The 18,869-nt window shown below is 45.1% G+C and overlaps 1 protein-coding gene across 7 annotated transcripts in view; it reads right to left on the bottom strand.

Moving 5' to 3' along the window:
- Positions 1-18,869, bottom strand: part of PEBP4 (phosphatidylethanolamine binding protein 4) — a 225,642-nt gene that overhangs the window by 101,284 nt on the left and 105,489 nt on the right. For 5 of the 7 annotated variants that reach the window (NM_001034440.1, XM_059889051.1, XM_059889053.1 and 2 more), the window contains 1 exon segment: positions 13,789-13,887. The exons of the other annotated variants lie outside the window; for them this stretch is intronic. In NM_001034440.1, coding sequence (NP_001029612.1) covers positions 13,789-13,887 — 99 coding nt within the window. 7 annotated transcript variants of the gene reach the window in all.

The raw sequence follows: 18,869 nt of genomic DNA on the forward strand, positions 1-18,869 counted from the left end.
TGGTGCTTGAATGAAACCTATGGCCTAGGATGTGCTGAACGCATGCTGAATGAATGAATAAGCAGAGGTGGTCTGACTGATGCAGAAAAAAGGGATTTATAATCTTCAATCATCTAAAAACCTCTACTTCTATTGATGGAGCTAAGATTATATTAACTTTCTTAACTCCTGCATTATGGTTTGACATTCTATTATTAGCTTAAAATTAGCTTAAAAATTAATGAAAAGTGCTCTGATCTTTTCCCTTCATGAACTCCTGCTATGCCAAGTCTTCCCCATTCGGTGTTTGTGCAATTGATTTGGAACCTAAATATAGAATTTGAGATTAATCTCTATTAAGTTTAATTTTTTTCATTGTAGGCCCATCCTTCCAAATTTGCCAAAATTAACTGTTTTGTGTCACTCTGCGTGTTAGCAATTCCTTGAAACTTATTGGGTGCCCTTTATTCAGTGAGCATGCTATCTATGTAGATATTGAACAAGGTAGGCCCTTTGGCAGAATCCCGTGGCTTGTCACTAGGGACTGCCCTGGAGGTTGATGTGAATCTTTTAGTCAACATTCTTTAGGAATGGTTTGCTAACTAAATCCTGAACCCATTGAACACAATAGCCATAAATTGAAGCAGCATTTCTCCAGGTAAGAATACTGGAGTGGTTAGCCATTCCCTTCTCCAGGGTGTCTTCCCTGGAGTCAATCCAGAGATCAAATCTGGGTCTCACGCTTTGCAGGCAGACTCTTTACCGTCTGAGCTACCAGGGAAGCACAATCTACTAGTCACTTCAGGAGCGGTTTGCTAACAAGTCACAAACCCACTGAACACAATAGTCATAAATTGAAGCTGTATTTGTCCTCCTTGCCCACAGTTTACCATGACTGACTTGGTCTAAAGCCTTGGTCAATTAAGCTACGCTGTGCTTACTTAGCACCTTCTCCTGGTCCACTGGACCAGTACATTCATCAGTAAAGACATCTGAGTGGTCAGGAGTGACTTGTTTTCAGTGAGCTTATGCAGACTCACAGTGTTCAATGCTTCCTCTGCTGTCTCAGACCATCTGCTTTTTAATTGTTATGGAATTTTGATGCGGATGGATATTACACTCACCATCTTAAATTCAGGAATCCACATTTTCCTTTCCTATTTCTGGAAGTGACTCTGTGATCCTAAGTCTCAGCTTTTTCTGGACCTTGAAGGTGTCATTCATCTAGAGATCTTAACTTCTATAAAGCAACTAAGTGTTTTCAGATTGCAGAACAGCTTCCTAGGGAGAGGGACCAGAGCTACTAATGGTCCACAGTGGCCTGAGACACACAGAAGGTTTGAGACACCACATGCAGCTTGGCAAGAGCACCATGCAGGGCTGATGGGGCAGGAAGGGCCAGAGCCAAAGGCCTTAAATAATATGCTGACCAGGAAGCAAACTGTTGTATACAGGATGGATAAACAAGGTCCTATTATAGCATAGGGAACTGTACTCAACATCCTGTGCTAAACCATAATGTAAAAGAAGATGAATAGAAGACTTCCCTGGCAGTCCAGTGGTTAAGACTTTGGGCGTCTACTGCTGGGGACATGGGTTTGATCCCTGGTTGGGGAACTAAGATCCAATATGTCATGTGGCCAAAAAATAAAATAAATTTAAAAAGAAGATGAAAAAGAATGCTTGTGTGAATATATATGTGTGTGTGTGTGTGTGTGTATGAAACTAAGTCACTTTGCTGTACAGCAGAAATTAACACAACATTGTAAATCAACTATATTTCAATAAAATTTTTAAAATAAACAATACAGTATACTGACCATATAGGAGTCTGTCCTGAGATACTGAGGAGTCACTGAAGGCTTCAACTAGGGAAGTAATATGATCATATTTCAATTTTAGAAAACATCAACCCATGAAGGAAAGATGTGTTAGGTAGAATAGGGAAAAGGAGTCCAAAATGGTGGTGGCTAAAAGGCAAGGAAGGGAAAAGCCCGTGAAAATAGAACAAAGGAAGGTCCGAGGACCAGAGTGAGGACCTCAGGTAAAACAAACAACACTCCTGGCTGGCCCAATTTACATAGGACAGGCCCAGGGAGAGAAAAACATATAAAAAGAGGAGCCCAAGCTAGCTCTCTCTCTCTCTCTCCCCGGCGCGCTGGGGTGCTCTTCTCTTCGCGTCTTTGTATCGACATGCCCTTACGCCTCAAAGATGGATTTTCCTATCTTCTAGATAAAATAGAGCTGTAACACTGGGCTGTAACACTGATTTGTCTAAGAGCTATAACATGGTCTGTTGAGACCTGAGAGCTATAACACTGTCTATCCAAGACCCCAGAGCTGTAACACGCCGGGGGGGCTTTAATGTCCATCACTCCAAATCTTTGTTGTAACGAGACAAAAACCGAGGAGCATACACTCGCGTGACAGATAGATACTTTTGCAAGGGATGAGGTTACAGGAAGTGGCTCAGTTAGATGGCTTTTGCAATAACCACCCAGGGAGAGGTGATAAAGGGGGCCTTAATTAACTCAGCTGTCTTGACGTTTAATTCTATGTTTATAATTCTTCTTTCTACGTCATTCACATGCCTGAACTTTTAGTTATTCTCTTCTCTTCTTGAAATACAATCTCATATCCTTTGACTTTTTTGGGCCTGCTCACAATTCAAGCCCCAGCACAGCTCTTGTCTCCATTGTGAAGCCATCACAACGTACTATCACCTCATACATCAATCCCTCTACTTGCCCAGCCACTATCCATCCATCCATTCCTTCATTCTTTTATCCATTCATCCCTTCATGCCTTCATTCACTGATCCATTCAACACTGATTGAGGGTCTTCTGTGTTCCCGGCACTGTGCTAAATGCTCAGGATATAAGACACAATTCTACCCTCCAGGAACTCGTGGTCTAACAGAGAAAAGAGACTCATAAATAATAACAAACCATGTGATAAAGACACTAACAGAGGTTTGACTCAGTGTAGTAGGAGTTCAGGGCAGGACTGACTAACTCAGTCTGGAGGCCTCAGAGAGAGCCTTTCAGTGGAGGTGACATTTGAGCTGAGCCTTGAAGGAGGAGGCGTTACCTCACTGCAGAGGGGAGAGCGATCTGAACTCTCAAAGCCATCTGAATCTAAAGGGCCCAGTTAGAGTTGATGCTAATATCCCATGAGTTCTACTCTCTGTTTCCTACACATTAGCCCTGTCTTTCCAATTGGGGAACAGAAAAAACACATTTTAAATTCATCCAATGTTTAAATTCATCACAATGTTAAATTCATCAAATTATCTATCTATCTTCTGTAGGTCTTACATTATTATTTTTTAATAGCTGCAGTGCTGAGCACAGGCCAGGTTAAAGAGTTGGTCCCAACACCTCCTGATTAAGTCCTATGTCTGTGGTGGCTTTTTCCCTTAGGGTCTTTTAAGTGGTAACCATGAGAGCAGCTCATTCTCCTGGCAGGCTCTGACCTGCCTCTTGGAAGTGATGTAAGCTCCTTACCATCAAAGGCTCAATTGTCTAAGCTTCCAGTAGAGGAGTTAGGGAGATAGTAGATGGAAGGAGTAGCGAAATAGCAAATAGGTAGCATCTAATGCTGGGTGCTGGGTACTTTACACATTTTATCTCATTATGTCTTCACAACAACATTCTTGTGGTTTGATGCCAGTGTATTCATCTTATTTTTTTTTAATGATTTTTTTTTCATACATGCCTATGTGTCTTGGGCTTCCCAGGTGGCTCAATGGTAAAGAATCCACCTGCAATACAGGAGATGTGGGTTTGATCCCTGGGTCAGGAAGATCCCCTGGAGAAGGAAATGGCTGCCCACCCAGTATTCTTGCCTAGGAAATCCCATGGACAGAGGAGACTGGTGGGCTAGAGTCCAGGGGGTTGTAAAAGAGTTGGACATGACTTAGTAACTAAACAACAACTATGTGGCTTATAAAATTCCTTTTTGTTTTTTTTAAAGTTTTGCTAATGTCCTCTTTTACAGTTGAGGAAATAGACTCAGGGTGGGGAATCATTTGCTCACAGTAAGTTGGAGAAGCTGTCTCCCAGGCCCCTGCTCTAAGGCCCAGGTCAGGGCTGCACTATGGTTGAGGTGGGCATGGCCAAGAATGGAGGTAAAGGGCAGGAGGCCAGGAAGCTCAAATTGCACCCTTCATACCAGCACCACTTCCTCTCAGCCGCCACACCTGGTCCTGACAAAAGCTGTCACAGAATCCAGGCTTGGGTCACTTCAGTCAGTTGTTAAGTTGTATCCGACTGTTTGCAACCACATGAACTGCAGCACACCAGGCTCCCCTGTCCTTCATTATCTCCTGGAGTTTGTTCAAAATTCATATCCATTGAGTCAGTGATGCTATCTAACCATCTCATCCTCTGTCACACCCTTCTCTTCCTGCCCTCAATCTTTCCCAGCATCAGAATCTTATCCAATGAGTTGGCTCTTCGCATCAGGTGGCCAAAGTATTGGAGCTTCAGCTTCAGCATCAGTCCTTCCAAGGAATATTTAGGGTTGATTTCCTTTAGGGTTGACTGGTTTGATTTCCTTGCTGTCTAAGGGGCTCTCAAAAGTCTTCTCCAGCACCACAATTCTAACACATCAGTTCTTCAGCACTCAGTCTTCTTTATGGTCCAACGCTCACATGCATACATGATTACTGGAAAAACCATATCTTTGATTATACGGACCTTTGTTGGGCATGGGTAGCAAGGGGTAGAATCTACCTAAACTCTGGAGACCTACTGTGGCATCATGATTATACATGCCTGCTCTGGGTTCAAATCCCAATCAGTTGCTCACCAGCTAGATCTTGGACAACTGCTTAACCCCTCTAGATCTTAATTTTCTGGTTTAGATTACCTTCATCTGGGGCTTTTGTGAGGATGAGATGAGAAATTCATGAAGCACAGTGCCCAGCACAACATGCTAATGTATAAATGTTTTGTTTCTTTTCATTCTTCCTCTTCTCTTTCTTTTTTCTCTTTCCATTTATTCTTCCTTTTAAAATTATTATTGTCATTGTTAATATAAGGGTATAAGCTCTAAGAAGAGTATCTTTAGCCAGGAAGGGAAATATGGCAGGTAGAAACACTATGGATGTCAAAGGGTATATCTAACCGATCATCTGGTCTACCTCCTGTGCTGGGGACCATTCCTGAGTCACTGGTGAATAAGTACCTTCCGTGCTAAGTACTCCCTCCTCTGTGGAGTATGTGCTCAGTTCTTAAGCAGTTCAAATTCTTAGGAAGTGTTTTCTTACATGGCGCCCAAACTGACGTCCATGTAAATTTTACCCACTGGTTCTAATTCTCCCCAGAAGAGGAGAGCAGGCCTCCCTGTTGTTTTCCAAATAGAGTTTTTCCAATTTTAAAAGAAATCTTTGAAGACTTCTTAAAGTCAGTCCTCATGGCTGCCCTTGGGGGTTCTGGCAGGCCAGCCAGCCCTGCTTTCCTGGTTTCTGCACAGCCTTGTCCCTGTGGCTGCTTTGCTCATGTGCTGCTCATTGTCTTTCTTGAAATGCTGTGACCAGAACAGAAGATGGTATTCCAGGTGCAGTACAAGCCACACACACCCATGGGACCTTCCCTTGGTTGAGGAAGAACTGCCCCGTCAAATACATTGCCACCGGCGCCCTCTTGTCTCTCCTTAGTGCATGTGCTTGGGGTGGGGGTTCTGGGTCTGGGGGACCATGAGGAATTAAAGCCACAGCCCAGGTTCCCAAGGTCAGGGCAAGGGGTGAGGTTGGACAGCTGGTCTCAGTCTCAGCCACTTTACAGCTCTGCCCACGAAGGGGAGCCAGGGTGCCACCCTCTGACTGTGTCAGAGCTGAGTTCAGAATTGGGTGAGCAAGACTGCTGTTCCCTTTGGGGTGTCTATAAATGTGTGTGCGTGCGCGAGTGGTGTGTGTGTGTGTGTATGAGAGAGAGAGAGAGAGAGAGACAGAGAGAAAAGGAGAGAAAGAGAGAGAAAGAAAGAGTTTTCTGCCTGATCCAGGAATTCTCCTGGATGGCAGAATTGGTTTCCATAACGACTTTCTGATATAAACATATTTGATAAAAATAAGTTAACAGCGGAGCTGTGGTGGAGCACAGATTCTCAGAGTGCAGAGAGAGAGAGAGTCAGTGAGCTCTTCAAAGGACAGCGTTTCCCTTTTTTGCCACCCCTCCTGGTCAGCCTCTCTATACACACTTGCCATAAAGCACCCCAAAAGCTTTGTTTCCCATATCCCCGCGTATCCTGGCCCCCTTCCTGCCTGTGCACATTGTATCCACGTTCTCTCTCCCTCCCTCTCCCCCTTTCTCCTTAGTTACCTGAAGCACTACAGTATGTATGGGATAATATGATAAATTCATTTCCAATTCACTGCATTATCCCTTGAATATTTTAATGACTCATTGAATGGAGTAAAAAAAGCTATTTCAAATGAACAATTATGCTGCATTAGTCTGAGGGCTGATTATATTTAAACAGTGCTCACATGGATAACAGGACACAGCGACCTCGGCATCCGAGAGTTAATTTGGCTCTTATCTCCAAATAATTTTACACCGCAAATTACCATGAAAACCTTAAGGGCTTTAAAAACATTCATCAGAAGATAATATTCCACTTTGTAGCAACAGTTTATTTAAATTATTTTGAATGGGAAGCGAGGCATCCCTGTGGTGGGACAATGACAGCCAAGTGGGGATGGTGAACGATAAGGAAACGGTGAAGGGTGCTGGGACATGTTAAAAATAAAAGTGGGGGAACTTCTCTGGTGGTCCAGTGGCTAAGACTGTCCTCGCAATGCAGGGGGCACAGGTATGATCCCTGGTGGGGGAACTAAGATCTTGCATGCTGCAAGGCACAAAAAATAATAAATAGAAAGTAGGAAGTATTGGGAATGAAGTGTAGCCCTGCCCGTGGGAGGCACATTGTAGCCCTGACTGATGCTTGCAGCCAAGGCCCGTATGCAGGCTGTGGTCTGTGATGACTCCAGGAGCCCCTGGTCTGGTCCAGGAGGGTCACAGGGCAATTCCCAGAGGCTGAATGACCAGACGGGCTTTCCAGGTGGTACTAGTGGTAAAGAACCCATCTGCTGATGCAGGAGACATAAGAGACACGGGTTCAATCCCTGAGTCAGGAAGATCTGCTGGAGGAGGGCATGGCAACCCATTCCAGTATGCTTGCCTAGAGGGTTCCATGGACAGAGGAGCCTGGTGGGCTACAGTCCATGGGGTCGCAAAGAGTTGGACACGACTGAAGCAACTTAGTGCACACGAATGATGGGACAGACATCCTTCCCCTCAATTACTTCCTCCACCAAAGCAGGCTTGGGTCAGTTTGGTACCTCCAGGCTGGGCCTGGACCCATCTAGACTGAGAGGTGAAAGGATGAGCTGCTTTTACCACATGGTTTCTGTGTTGGGGTGTTGCCTAGAATTCTTACTTTGCAAAACAGGAGCCCAACAGCCTAAGGGAAGTTGCTACATCATAAGTAGCAGCTGTGGTCAGATCTCGAAGTTGGGAGTGGTGGGGGAGAGAGTCACATTGATGGAGGTCCTACTCTTCTGTTCTATGTTATGAAACTTAAACTCATCAAACACTGGGAAATAGATATTATTGTCATGCCCATTTTAAGGACAGAGAAACTGAAGCTCAGAGATTCCCAACTAGAAGTGGCAGTGCATGGAGCCTCCCCCAATTCATCTGACCCCAAAGTGCAGGCTCTTTCTTGCCTCCCTCATGGTGGCCATGTACACATCTGGTTTATAACCAGGGCCTCTGCATTGTCCGCATCACCAAATGCTCTTTAGGGCTCCTAGATCCAAACCGACATGCTCTTAGGGAGCATAAGCCAAGCTTTGCAGGTATTTATTACTTAAAATGGACCCTCATGGGGCAGGGCAAAGCATACATGGACAAGTGCACAAATAGTAGCAACAGAACTAAAAATACAGGTCTAAATAAAGAAACAATGAATGAATCCTATTTTCTTGGTTTGACCTCTTCACCTGAACTTGAGGGCCCGATAGAGATCATTTATTCTTCTTTTTATTACCATTAGCTGGTTTCTGAGCGTATAGAAAATTAGATTATATAATTATACATATATTAAACTTTTTACAGAATCTACTGCTCAATTGATTAGGAACAAAGATGAATCTGCCGCTTTATATAGTGCCTTTCTCTAGGGAGGCTTCACCTCTTTGCATATGTAATTTTCCTTTTCCTGTCTCTATCCTGAAGAGGAAGGATTTGTCTCAGCTTTACAGACAAGAAGCCACAGTATCAGAGAGGTCAAGTAACTTGCCTGAGATTTCTCAGGAGCTGGACCAATAATTCCAACAGAGGAGTCCTGACACATGCTAAGCACCTAATTGGAAAGCAAGGGGCTATCTATGATCCCAGCTCTGTTTGTTGGGTTTCCCATTTATCTTATTCACCAAACACACTAAGAGGTCCTTAAAAAAAAAAAAAAAAAAGGATCTCTCATTATGGAAAAATTCGATTCTATAGAAATGTAGACAGAATAATGAACCCTTAAAGTCCTTTCAATTCAGCCCAGAATTGCTTGCACTTACAGCTGCCAAAGGTTGAGGGCACTGAATGAAAGGGAAACATGAACTTGCCATTTCCTTTTCTTTCTTAAAACAAAAAAGATTTTCAGGACAAATTTTAGAATCATTGACAGTTTCTAGGAAGATTTTCTCTTTTGGAAGAAGAAAGGCACCCTTGCCTCCTTAATTGTTCTTGTGTTCTTTGTCACCAGTCATGATAGTCTTTGTGGAAAGTATTAACATACCATCTCCCTGTGTTCAATATTCCCATTAACAATAAAAATAAACCTAATGAAAGTATCTGCCTGAAAAGCCCTGAGCACTAATTTCGGAGACAAATAGAAGATGATCCACCAATAAGCATTTCTTTTTGAAATGAATGATGCAAATTAATTAATACCTTAATTAGGCTTGAGCACAAAGATTATTAATTAGATTGAGTTAAAACTAAAAGCATCTTAAAGGAAAAGCTAGGGATGTAGCACTGTGGAAGAGAAAGGATGTTATGTATCAACAGTCTGTTGGAAATATTTTTCACTCAATGAGAGGTTTTTCAAACAGGGGACTCAGAAAGACAGTACAATTTATGTATCAGTCCCTGCCTGCCCAGGTCTGGCCAGGTTTGGGGACTAAAGTCTAGTGTTATCCCTGAGCAAATGGGAACCCACAGGTATAGGGAGTTCTGAACCCAGCCAACTTCTGGAGGCCCTGGTAACCCCACTGCAGCCTCCTTTCTCTGTCTCTTTAGAGTAGAAACCCTCTGATAACAGGGAGGCCCCCTGTTTTGTTTGCGTTTGCAACCCCGGGGCTAGTATAGGGCCTGACTTGGAGCAATCATGATAACCTCACAGCAACATATTATACAGAGTTCTGGGTCCTGTTCTAAGCACCCTTAAGTAAGTAAACCTGTCGTTTACAATGTGGGGGCTTCCCTGGTGGCTCAGGGGTAAAGAATCTGCCTGTCAAAGCAGGAGATGTGGATCCCGTCCCTGGGTTGAGAAGATCCTCTGGAGAAGGAAATGGCAACCCACTCCAGTATTCTTGTCTAGGAAATCCTATGGACAGAGGAGCCTCGTGGGCTACAGTCCATGGGGTCGCAAAAGAGTCAGACACGACTTAGTGGCTAAACAACAGCAACAAACAACAGTGTGAGGTAGGAACATTCAGGATCCCCAGTTTATAAGAGAGCAAGTAAAAACACAGGTTGAAGAACATGTGCCTCCCTGCACCACAGCCTCCACACAAAAATCACAAAGCTAACACTTGTGGATTCAAATTCAAACCACAAGTCTGGCTCCAGATTTCTCGCCCTGAAACCCTAGGACATAGCAAATAATGGCCAATCCATATGCGTTGAATGAACAAAGAGTACCGTGAATGCCTAGTCCTTTCTGATGGACTTCTCTCTAGCTCCTAGTTTTTCTTTAAGGACTGAAGCTTTATCCTACTCTGTCCCAGATCCCACCAGCCTCTCATTGGAGGGGCTGCTGATATTTCACGTATTCCTAAGAAGTGGTTTATATCTTGTTTCAACCTGGACAGACAGTCCAAAAAATTATCTCTCCTGAGGGGCTCCCATGGCCATGGTGCAGCCCACCACCTAATTAGGTCTGAGTCCCACAGGAGGCGCTAGTGGTAAAGAACTTGCCTGCCAATGCAGGAGACATAAGAGACGCAGCCTGGGTCAGGAGGATCCGCTGGAGGAGGGCATGGCAACCCGCTCCAGTGTTCTTGCTAGGCGAATTCCATGGACACAGGAGCTTGGCAAGCTACAGTCCACAGGGTCACAAAGAGTCAGACATGACTGAAGTGACTTGGAACACACTCATGCCCTATTAATGAGGCCAGCCTAGGTGCCACCAAGTTTGCCTCTGTGGTCATTGTGAATCACAGAGCTACTGTCTTTCTGTATCTGCAGTGACTTTTTGGCATGCCTTATTGCTGATGCCACTTGTTACTGAGGGTTATGATAAGACGTAGGGTTTACTTTATGGGGTTCAAGATCCTTATCAGGAGTGTTTTATTTACCAAGACAGCATTCCCTCAGGAAGGTCCCTGGAAGCATCCACTTGTAGAACGTAACCAGAAACAGGGCCCCAGGATGACAAGGGAACCACAGAGATTGTTTCCCATTATACAGGGAGGCCATGGTGACACGCCTTTGGCCACAGTCGAGTTGATGCAAGAGATGTGGGATGGTGGTTTGGAGCTGAGGTACCAGGATTGAAGACCCATCTCTACAACTCATAGCTGAGAGACTGGAATCATTTCCTCTCTGCAGCCTTTGTTTCCCCATCTGTAAAATGGGGACAATGTCTGGTTCACAAAGTGATTGAAAGGATCAATGGAGAAAAACAGTAGTGAAAGTGTTAGTCGCTCAGTCATATCTGACGCTTTTGACCCCATGGACTGTAGTCCAACAGGCTCCTCTGTTCATGGGATTTTCCAGGCAAGAATACCAGAGTGGGTTGGCATTTCCTCCTCCAGGGGATCTTCCTGACCCAGGAACTGAACAAATAGGAAGTTCTAAAAGAGCTTTTCACTTGCAAATTGCTGCACAAATGGGTGATATTAACAAGGACCTGGGCATTCTGACACTGAGCTCTGCAGTCTTCCTTCCAGCTGCTAAACCCCTCCTGGATGCCTGTGGAGTGTGGATGTCCTGTTCCCTCCTGACCCAAGGGGTGCCCAGGAATCTGCATTTTAACAAGCTTGCTAGCTGATCTAAATGTGCTTTAATGTTGGGGACCGACTCAGCTGTAGCGGAACACACAGGAAGTGCTTCTGAGTTTGATCAGCGCCCTCTTTTCTTTTGGCTGAGATCCACGGCCTGAGACCTACCCCAGTCTGGTTTTTATACCAGCTGTGCAGCTGGCGGAACACGGGGGCCGGTGGTCAGGCTGAGTGGACATAACTGGGGAGAGCTGCTGCTTCCTGCTGGACCCTTGCATCTGGGCAAGTGGGTGACAATGCAGCGGAAACCCAAGCTTCCTCCAGCCCGAGAGAGAGGGCTGAGGGCTGTACCCGGGCAGGTGGCCCTGGTAAGTCTATGGCTTAGCGGTCCCGCCGGCCAGCTGCCACCTGCCACCTGTTCTGCTTCTAAGCTGGGCTGTAAGGGCTGAAACCACATTTGCACCACAAGGCTGGTGTGAAAAAACTGTCCTGTCCTGTACTGGGGGAGAGGAGTGGGCAGGAGGAGACTTCAGGCTTGGAAAAGAGGCAACCTCATGACCCTAAGGAGCCTTCTACTCTGAAATGTGGTTTAGTGGATAAAGAACCAACGCAGGAGATGCAGGAGACATGGGTTTGATCCCTGGGTTAGGAAGATACCCTGGAAGAGGACATGGCAACCCACTCCAGTATTCTTGCCTGGAGAATCCCATGGAGAGAGGAGACTGGAGGACTATAGTCCATGGGGTCGCAAAGAGTTGGATACGACTGAACATGCATGCATTATCACATTCTGTTACATTCCAGCTTCTGAAATCGGGCCTCAGAGTTGCCCACAGAACCTTCTTACAGGCAGCCCTATGCGTGGGGCGCAGACTGTAAATATGATGACCAGTGTGATGGTCTTTTCTTGAGAGTTTCACCCCCTCGTGGCTGCTGGGGAGTCCTGAGTACACAAAGCCTCTGCTCTAGTTTGCGGCAGGATCCAGTATCTTTCCCTTTCGTGCTCTCAGCTTCCCTCCCTCCCCTGATGGCAGGAATCTCCCCTTGCTCTTCCCTTTCACAGGTTTATGGTGTTTCCAAGGTTCTTGGAGAGCAGGGCTTGGCCAGGGGAGGGTGTGGGAGCACTGCTTCTGCCCTCCTTCTTCAGCCCTGCTTGTGTTCTGTTCTGGAAGCCACTGTTGCAAGTCTCCCTGGAGGGAGCCACTACCTAGATTGTCACTGGGGCTGCCCCTGAGAACTGGCTGTCCCCCTGAGCATCCTGCGAAGGATCTGTGGTCACTGGGCGGAGGTTGGTTGCCAGGGTAACCCTCCCACCACCTCCCCACTCCAGCGGTTATAAAAGCCCTGCCTTGACCAGGAGAGTCAACAGCTAGTTCAGACAGATACCCCTCCCTCTGCCCCACAGCTCTAGAAGGAAAAATACGAAGTCCCTATATTTGTGGTAAGTGCTGTGTTTTAGAGACTGCTCTTAGTACACGCTCTCATTGGAGGATCATGACAACTCTACAGAAGAGTTAACATGGTTCCCATCTTACGGATAAAGATGAAATGCCGTTGAGGGTCTCCACGACATGGAGGAGATCACTGAGTTGGGAACCAGGCTGGATCCAGACTTAGTCTTTCTAGGTCTGGGTTCCCACCATCTTACGAGGCTGATGCCTTTGCACACGTGATGCAAACGCCATCGGCAGGCTTTCCAGGCAGAAATACATGGATGTCTGATGATAGTGTGGATTTTCCCCTAGTGCATTGCCACGTGCTTGTGAACAAAAGATTCAACAGTCAAGTGAGATGGGAAAATAGATGCATGTTATATAACGCATACTAGGATATTAAAAGCTCTAAAAAGCCCTTCAGTGAGGAATGGGATTAATGCAGTTTAACCCAGAGTCTCCAAAACTTGCCTGGAAATAGAGCCTTTCTGGTTTTGGTTTTTTCATCTAATGCCCCTTTAACAAGCCACCGGATTTGTGTTCCTCAGACCAACTCTGGAAAGGCGGAGCCAAGCACCTTTCTAATTATGGCTGATGACAAAAGGGAAAATAAGGGAAGGTCATTTGTTTCCGTATGAAGAAAAAGAGATGGATCACCAGGCCCCCTCCATGCCCCTTGGCCCGTCAGGAGCAGATCCTGCAGGAGTCCCCTGCCAGGAGGACCACATAGAATCACCTGGTGCCCCCCTAAACCCAGGCCCCTGGCAGTGGTGTGCTGAAGCCATTGCTACAGTTTCAGAAAATTTGCGATTCAGTTATGAAGTCACTGTAACTTGAAACTGGTGACAGTGGGAGTCCTTACAATACAGAAAGCAGGAAAACAGTACAAACTGGGGCTCCACCCCTACTTATCCCGAGAACCTGCTTACCTATGTATCACTGATCCGGGGATATTTTCTGAAATTATTAGAAAACGTGTGCAAGGCTGTGACAGCTGGGTGCTGGGGGCGACCTGACACAGAAGTCCTGGCTCAGCAGGGTCCCTGACCCTCCCAAATGAGAGCTGAGAACCCAAGTGAGAGCTGAGAATGACCATCTTTTGGCCCCAGTGCCCGCTGAGTCTGAAAGTGCCTTCTGGCACTGCTTACCTTGATATCTGACACCAGCCAATGTCTCCAGAATCGAGCTTTGGGAGAAGACCTGCTGGGGGCATCGGGGTCCACCATCACCAGGATGTAGGCTGCATCCTGTAACATATTCACCAGAAACAAGTGTAGTGTCGTGGCTAGAATTCGGATGGGAAATCTACAAGGTGCAGACACTCCTTTTACCTCAATTCCAGCCAACAGTGGCTGACCCACCCCTGGAGCTTTCTACTTGATTCAGCCCTATTCTTATGACTTTCCTCTTGTGTCACATGCTGATTCTCAGAGAACTGGTCTATTAGGTAGGCAGCTTAATAGTTTGGCTTTCCCTTTATGAAGAACAATCAATCAAGTAAGCATATTTACCCAGCACCTGGAAGTCCCTAGCATCATGCCAGGAGCTGGGGAAGAAAGAAAGGAAATAGGGCTTCTGTTTTCAAGAAGCTCACACACAGAGTTGGAGCAACCTGTCCATTAATTCAGCAAATACGTGAGCTTAGTATATCCATGTCAGGAGCTGTACCAATCGCAAGGAATGCTCAGATTCATTCATCCCTTCAACAAACATTTTCTAAACACCTGTTATGGGCCAGAAGCTGTTATAGGTACTGGGAGTTCAGCAGAGAACAAGACAGTGTGACCCATACTTTCAGGAAGATTTTACTCTAGGTAAGACACACACACACACACACACACAAACTAAACAACAAAAACCAAGGAAATGCCAACGTGGGATTAGTGCTATGAACAAAATAAAATAGAGTGGGGTTGGAGGGAGTAAGAGCTTCCCTGGTGGCTCAGTGATAAAGAATCCGCCTGCCGATACAGCAGACACGGGTTTGATCCCTGGGTTGGGAAGATCCTCTGGAGAAGGAAATGGCAACTCACTCCAGTATTGTTGCCTGGAAATCCCACAGACAGGGGAACCTGGTGGGCTACGGTCCATAGAGTCAGGAAAGAGTTAGACAAGACTTAGCAACTAAACAACAACAACACGCCCCGCTTTCTCACCTGGGGGCCCTTGTGCAATGCATGCATTGCTTAACCCTGCAAAGAGCTGGACATGACGTGGAGGGAGTAAGCTTTCTAAGAAGGGGAAACAACCTCTAAAAGGCCTTCATGTGACTGATGTGTGACTACTTCATCACATGATGTCACATGAAGCTGATGGAGTGAGGGTTTGAGCAACAGAAAAAGTGCCACGTGGCTAGAGGCAAGCCAGAAGAGTGACGAGGTTGGCGAGATGGATGGGGTTCCGGCTACAGAAGGCTTTGCAGACTTGGGTGAGGCTGGGGTTTTATTCCAAGTGCAATGCAGAACCACTGGAGGGTATTTTTTAGCCAGGACAGTGATATGCTCTGGTTTACACTGTTAAAAGTGGTCTTGATGGCTGGATGGAGAGTGAATGGTTGGCAGGAAGCCAGACAGGAGGCTACTGCAGTGGTAAATGGCAAGATGATGGCTTAGGGACTAGAATGGTAGCAATGGAGACAAAAGCCAGTAGGTGGACTGGGGAAGTATTTTTGGGGAGCATCAGTGGGTCTTGCTGGTGGACTGGACAGTAGGGCAGGGAGGAGAGGGTAGGGAAAGAGAAATGGAGGAGGACTTGGGGTTTTGGCTTGGGCAACTGGATGAACAGAGCCATTTAAGGCCACGGAGAAGACTTGCAGAGGAGACTGTTTGAAGGGGGATCCTGAGGGTTCTGTTTTGGACATGTTACGTTTGAAATGCCTCTTGAAGTCAAACAAGTATCTAAGTCAGAGTTAGGAGTTTGGAGGAGAGGTCAGGATGGATATATGAATTTTTAAGTCATTGAATCCCAAGGACTGAAGGTGGCCCTTAAATTCATCGCAGAATAATGAGATGATTCATGGAGAGATTAGACTTGGGGAAGAAAAGAGGTCTCATGAGTGAACTCTAGAACATACTAACACTGAGAGGAGAGGAGGATCTAGCAAAGGAGACTGTAGCCAGGGAGACAAGGAACCACCTGAAATGAAGGTATCATGAAAGCTGACACAGAAAATGTGTCAAGGAGGAGAAATTGATCAAGTATGTTGAATGCTACTGAAAGGCAGAGCAAGACAAGGACACAGATGTGGCAACGTGACTTGACAACATGGAGATCTCTGTTATCTTGGCAAGACCAGTGTCAGTGGAGTAGAAAGGACGATGTTTGATTGGAACAGGTGGTGAAGAGATGGGAGGTGAGGAACTGAAGATAGTTATGAAAGATGATAAAAGGAGAAACTTTAGTGTGAAGGACAGCTAAGATGCAGAGTGGCTGTTACTAAATGGGAAGGAAGAGTCAAGAGATTTATTTCTTTTTAAATTTTTAAAAAGAAGGATGACAGTGAGGCGTGTCTGCAGGCTGACGGAAGTGATCCAGTGGCAAGCGAGGCATAGATGTCAGAGAGAAGAAAGGGGTTTATTGCAAGAGCCAAGACTCTGGGAAGGTGGAAGGGGACAGGATCCAGAGCAAAAGTGTAGGACCTAGACTTTGATCGGTGGATGATACAGGTTTGGATGTTAGGGCATGAGAGATGTGATGAAGAATGAGGAAATTGGATTCTGGTTACTTTTATTTTCTCAGTAAATCAGAGGCAAGATCATCAGTGAAGAGGGATTATAGAAAGTCTGGGAACAGAGAAGCTGTGAAGTAGTCATTTGGGGAGGCGAGAAATTGAGTATACCATAGGTATGTAGTAAGGTTGTGTGTGTGTGTATGTGTGCTGAATCATTTCCACCATGTGTGACTCTTTGGGACCCCATGGATTGTAGCCTGCCAGGCTCCTCTGTCCATGGGGATTCTCCAGGCAAGAATACTGGAGTGGGTTGCCATGCCTTCCTCCAGGGGATCTTCCTGACCGAGGGATCAAACCCACGTCTCTTTACATCTCCTGCATTGGCAGGTGGCTTCTTTACCGTTAGCACCACCTGGGAAGCCTTCAGTCTACACGAGGTATCTAAAACAGTCAAGCTCATAGAAGCAGAAAGCAGAAAGGTGGTGGCCAGGGGCAGAGGGAAGAGGGAAATGGGGGGTTGCTGTTCAATAGGTGCAAAGTATGAATTGCATGAGATGAATAAGTGCTAGAGATCCATTGTACAAGTCTGTGCCTGTGGTTGATGACACTGTATTGTACACTTCAAAATCTGTTCAGAGGGTAGATCTCATGTTCTTACCACACATAAAAAAAGATAAAACTTAAAATTAAAACAGAAAGGGAATTCCCTGGAGGTCCAGGGGTTAAGACTTGGCACTTTCCCTGCCAGGGGCTACAGTTTGATCCCTTGTCAGGGAACAAAGATCCCACAAGCTGAGATATAAAATAGAAAGTAATCCCACTTGAAGAAAGCAGGATGGAATCAACACCCCTATGAAGCATTCTGCAAATCCCAGATCTGGACAATACGTCCTGCTGGCGAGGCTGTGAGGAAGCTTCCTACATTGCCATGGGAATGCAAAAACGAGGCCAATTTATCCTTTGACCCAGCAACCCCATTTCTGTAATATTTTCCCCAAAAGATAGCTTGCACATTTATGAAGTGACTTTTGTAGAAGGTATTCATTGCAGCCGTGTTTATAATAGCAAAAGTTGGAAATGATACAGGCATCCATCAGCTGGGGACTGGTTAATAAACACTGATACACACTCACAACGGAACACTTTATAGCTGGGAAAAAAAATGAAGATCTCTCAGATTTGATCTGAAAGACTCTCTAAGATAAATGAGTGAAAAAAGCAAGGTGCAGAACAGTTTAATCTAGCACCTTACTTTTACATAAGAAAGAAAAAATAAACTATTTCTTCACATTGGTTTGTATTTGCATAAACAAACTCTGGAAAGATACTTAAAAAAAAAAAGATGTGGGTGGTGGTGGGATATGGGTAGATGGAACAGAGGTAGGATGGAAATCTCTCTTATGTGCCTATTCTTTCATTTCGATTTTTCAGCCATGTGAATGTATTACCTGCTAAAAATAAACTGAAAAGATAAAATCAAATGAAATGTATAGTAATCACATAGCATTATCTTAGAGATGTTAGTTCTCATCTCCCTCTATCTGGCTGGGAGGTAAAGAGGTATGGCTCTGTCTTTACGGTAGGGAGAGCCCAGGGAATCCCCACTGCATATTTGGAGGTCAGTTAGGTGCAGGGCAGACCAACGTCCTGGGCTTTGAAGAGAGACACCTGAAGCCTTGTCAACAGATCACATGCTTTGGCATGATCATGACAACACAGGAGGAGCATTAGATCTGTGCTTGTCCAAGTGAGGTTTTTACACAGCTGTATTGAAGTATAATTTTCCTAACACAAACTTCACCCCTTTAAAGTACACATTTCAACAGTTTTTAGTAAATTAATAGAGTGGTGCAATCATCACTAAATTTAGAACATTTTCATCACCCCCCAAACAATCCTGGTGTCATTTGCAATCACTACTTGTTTCTGCCTCTATCTTCAGCCAACTTCCAATCCATTTCCTGTCCCTATAATCTCCTTTTTGCCTTTCTTGGACATTTTGGATAAGTGGACTCATAGAACATGTGGTCTTTTGTGCCTGGCTTATTTCACTCAGCATAACATTTTTGCATGTAGCATATACCAACAGGTTATCCCTTTTAATTGCCAAAGAGTATTCCATTGAGTGGGTATTGGTGTGCATTTTGTTTATCCACTTTGTGGACATCTGGGTTGTTTCTACTTTGGGACTATTATGAATCAAGCTGATATGAACATTTGCTGCAGGTCTTTGTGTGGTATTTGTTTTCAGCTCTCTTGGGAAAATACCTACAGTGGAATCGCTAGGACATATGGTAAATTTATGCTTAATATTAAAAAAAAAATGCCAAACTGTTTTCCGAAGTGGTCTCACCATTTTGCAATTCCACCAGGAGTGTATAAAGGTTCCAATTTCTCCACATCCTCACCAACACTTGTTATCATCCGTCTGTCTGATTATAGCCATTCTAGCAAGTGTAAAGCAGCATCGCATTGAGTTTTTTGTTTATATTTTCCTAATGACAGTGTGTTAGTTGCACAGTCATGTCCGACTTTGAAACTCCATAGACTATATCCTGT

Source organism: Bos taurus, chromosome 8 (genome assembly GCF_002263795.3).
Source record: "Bos taurus isolate L1 Dominette 01449 registration number 42190680 breed Hereford chromosome 8, ARS-UCD2.0, whole genome shotgun sequence".
Lineage (NCBI taxonomy): Eukaryota > Metazoa > Chordata > Mammalia > Artiodactyla > Bovidae > Bos > Bos taurus.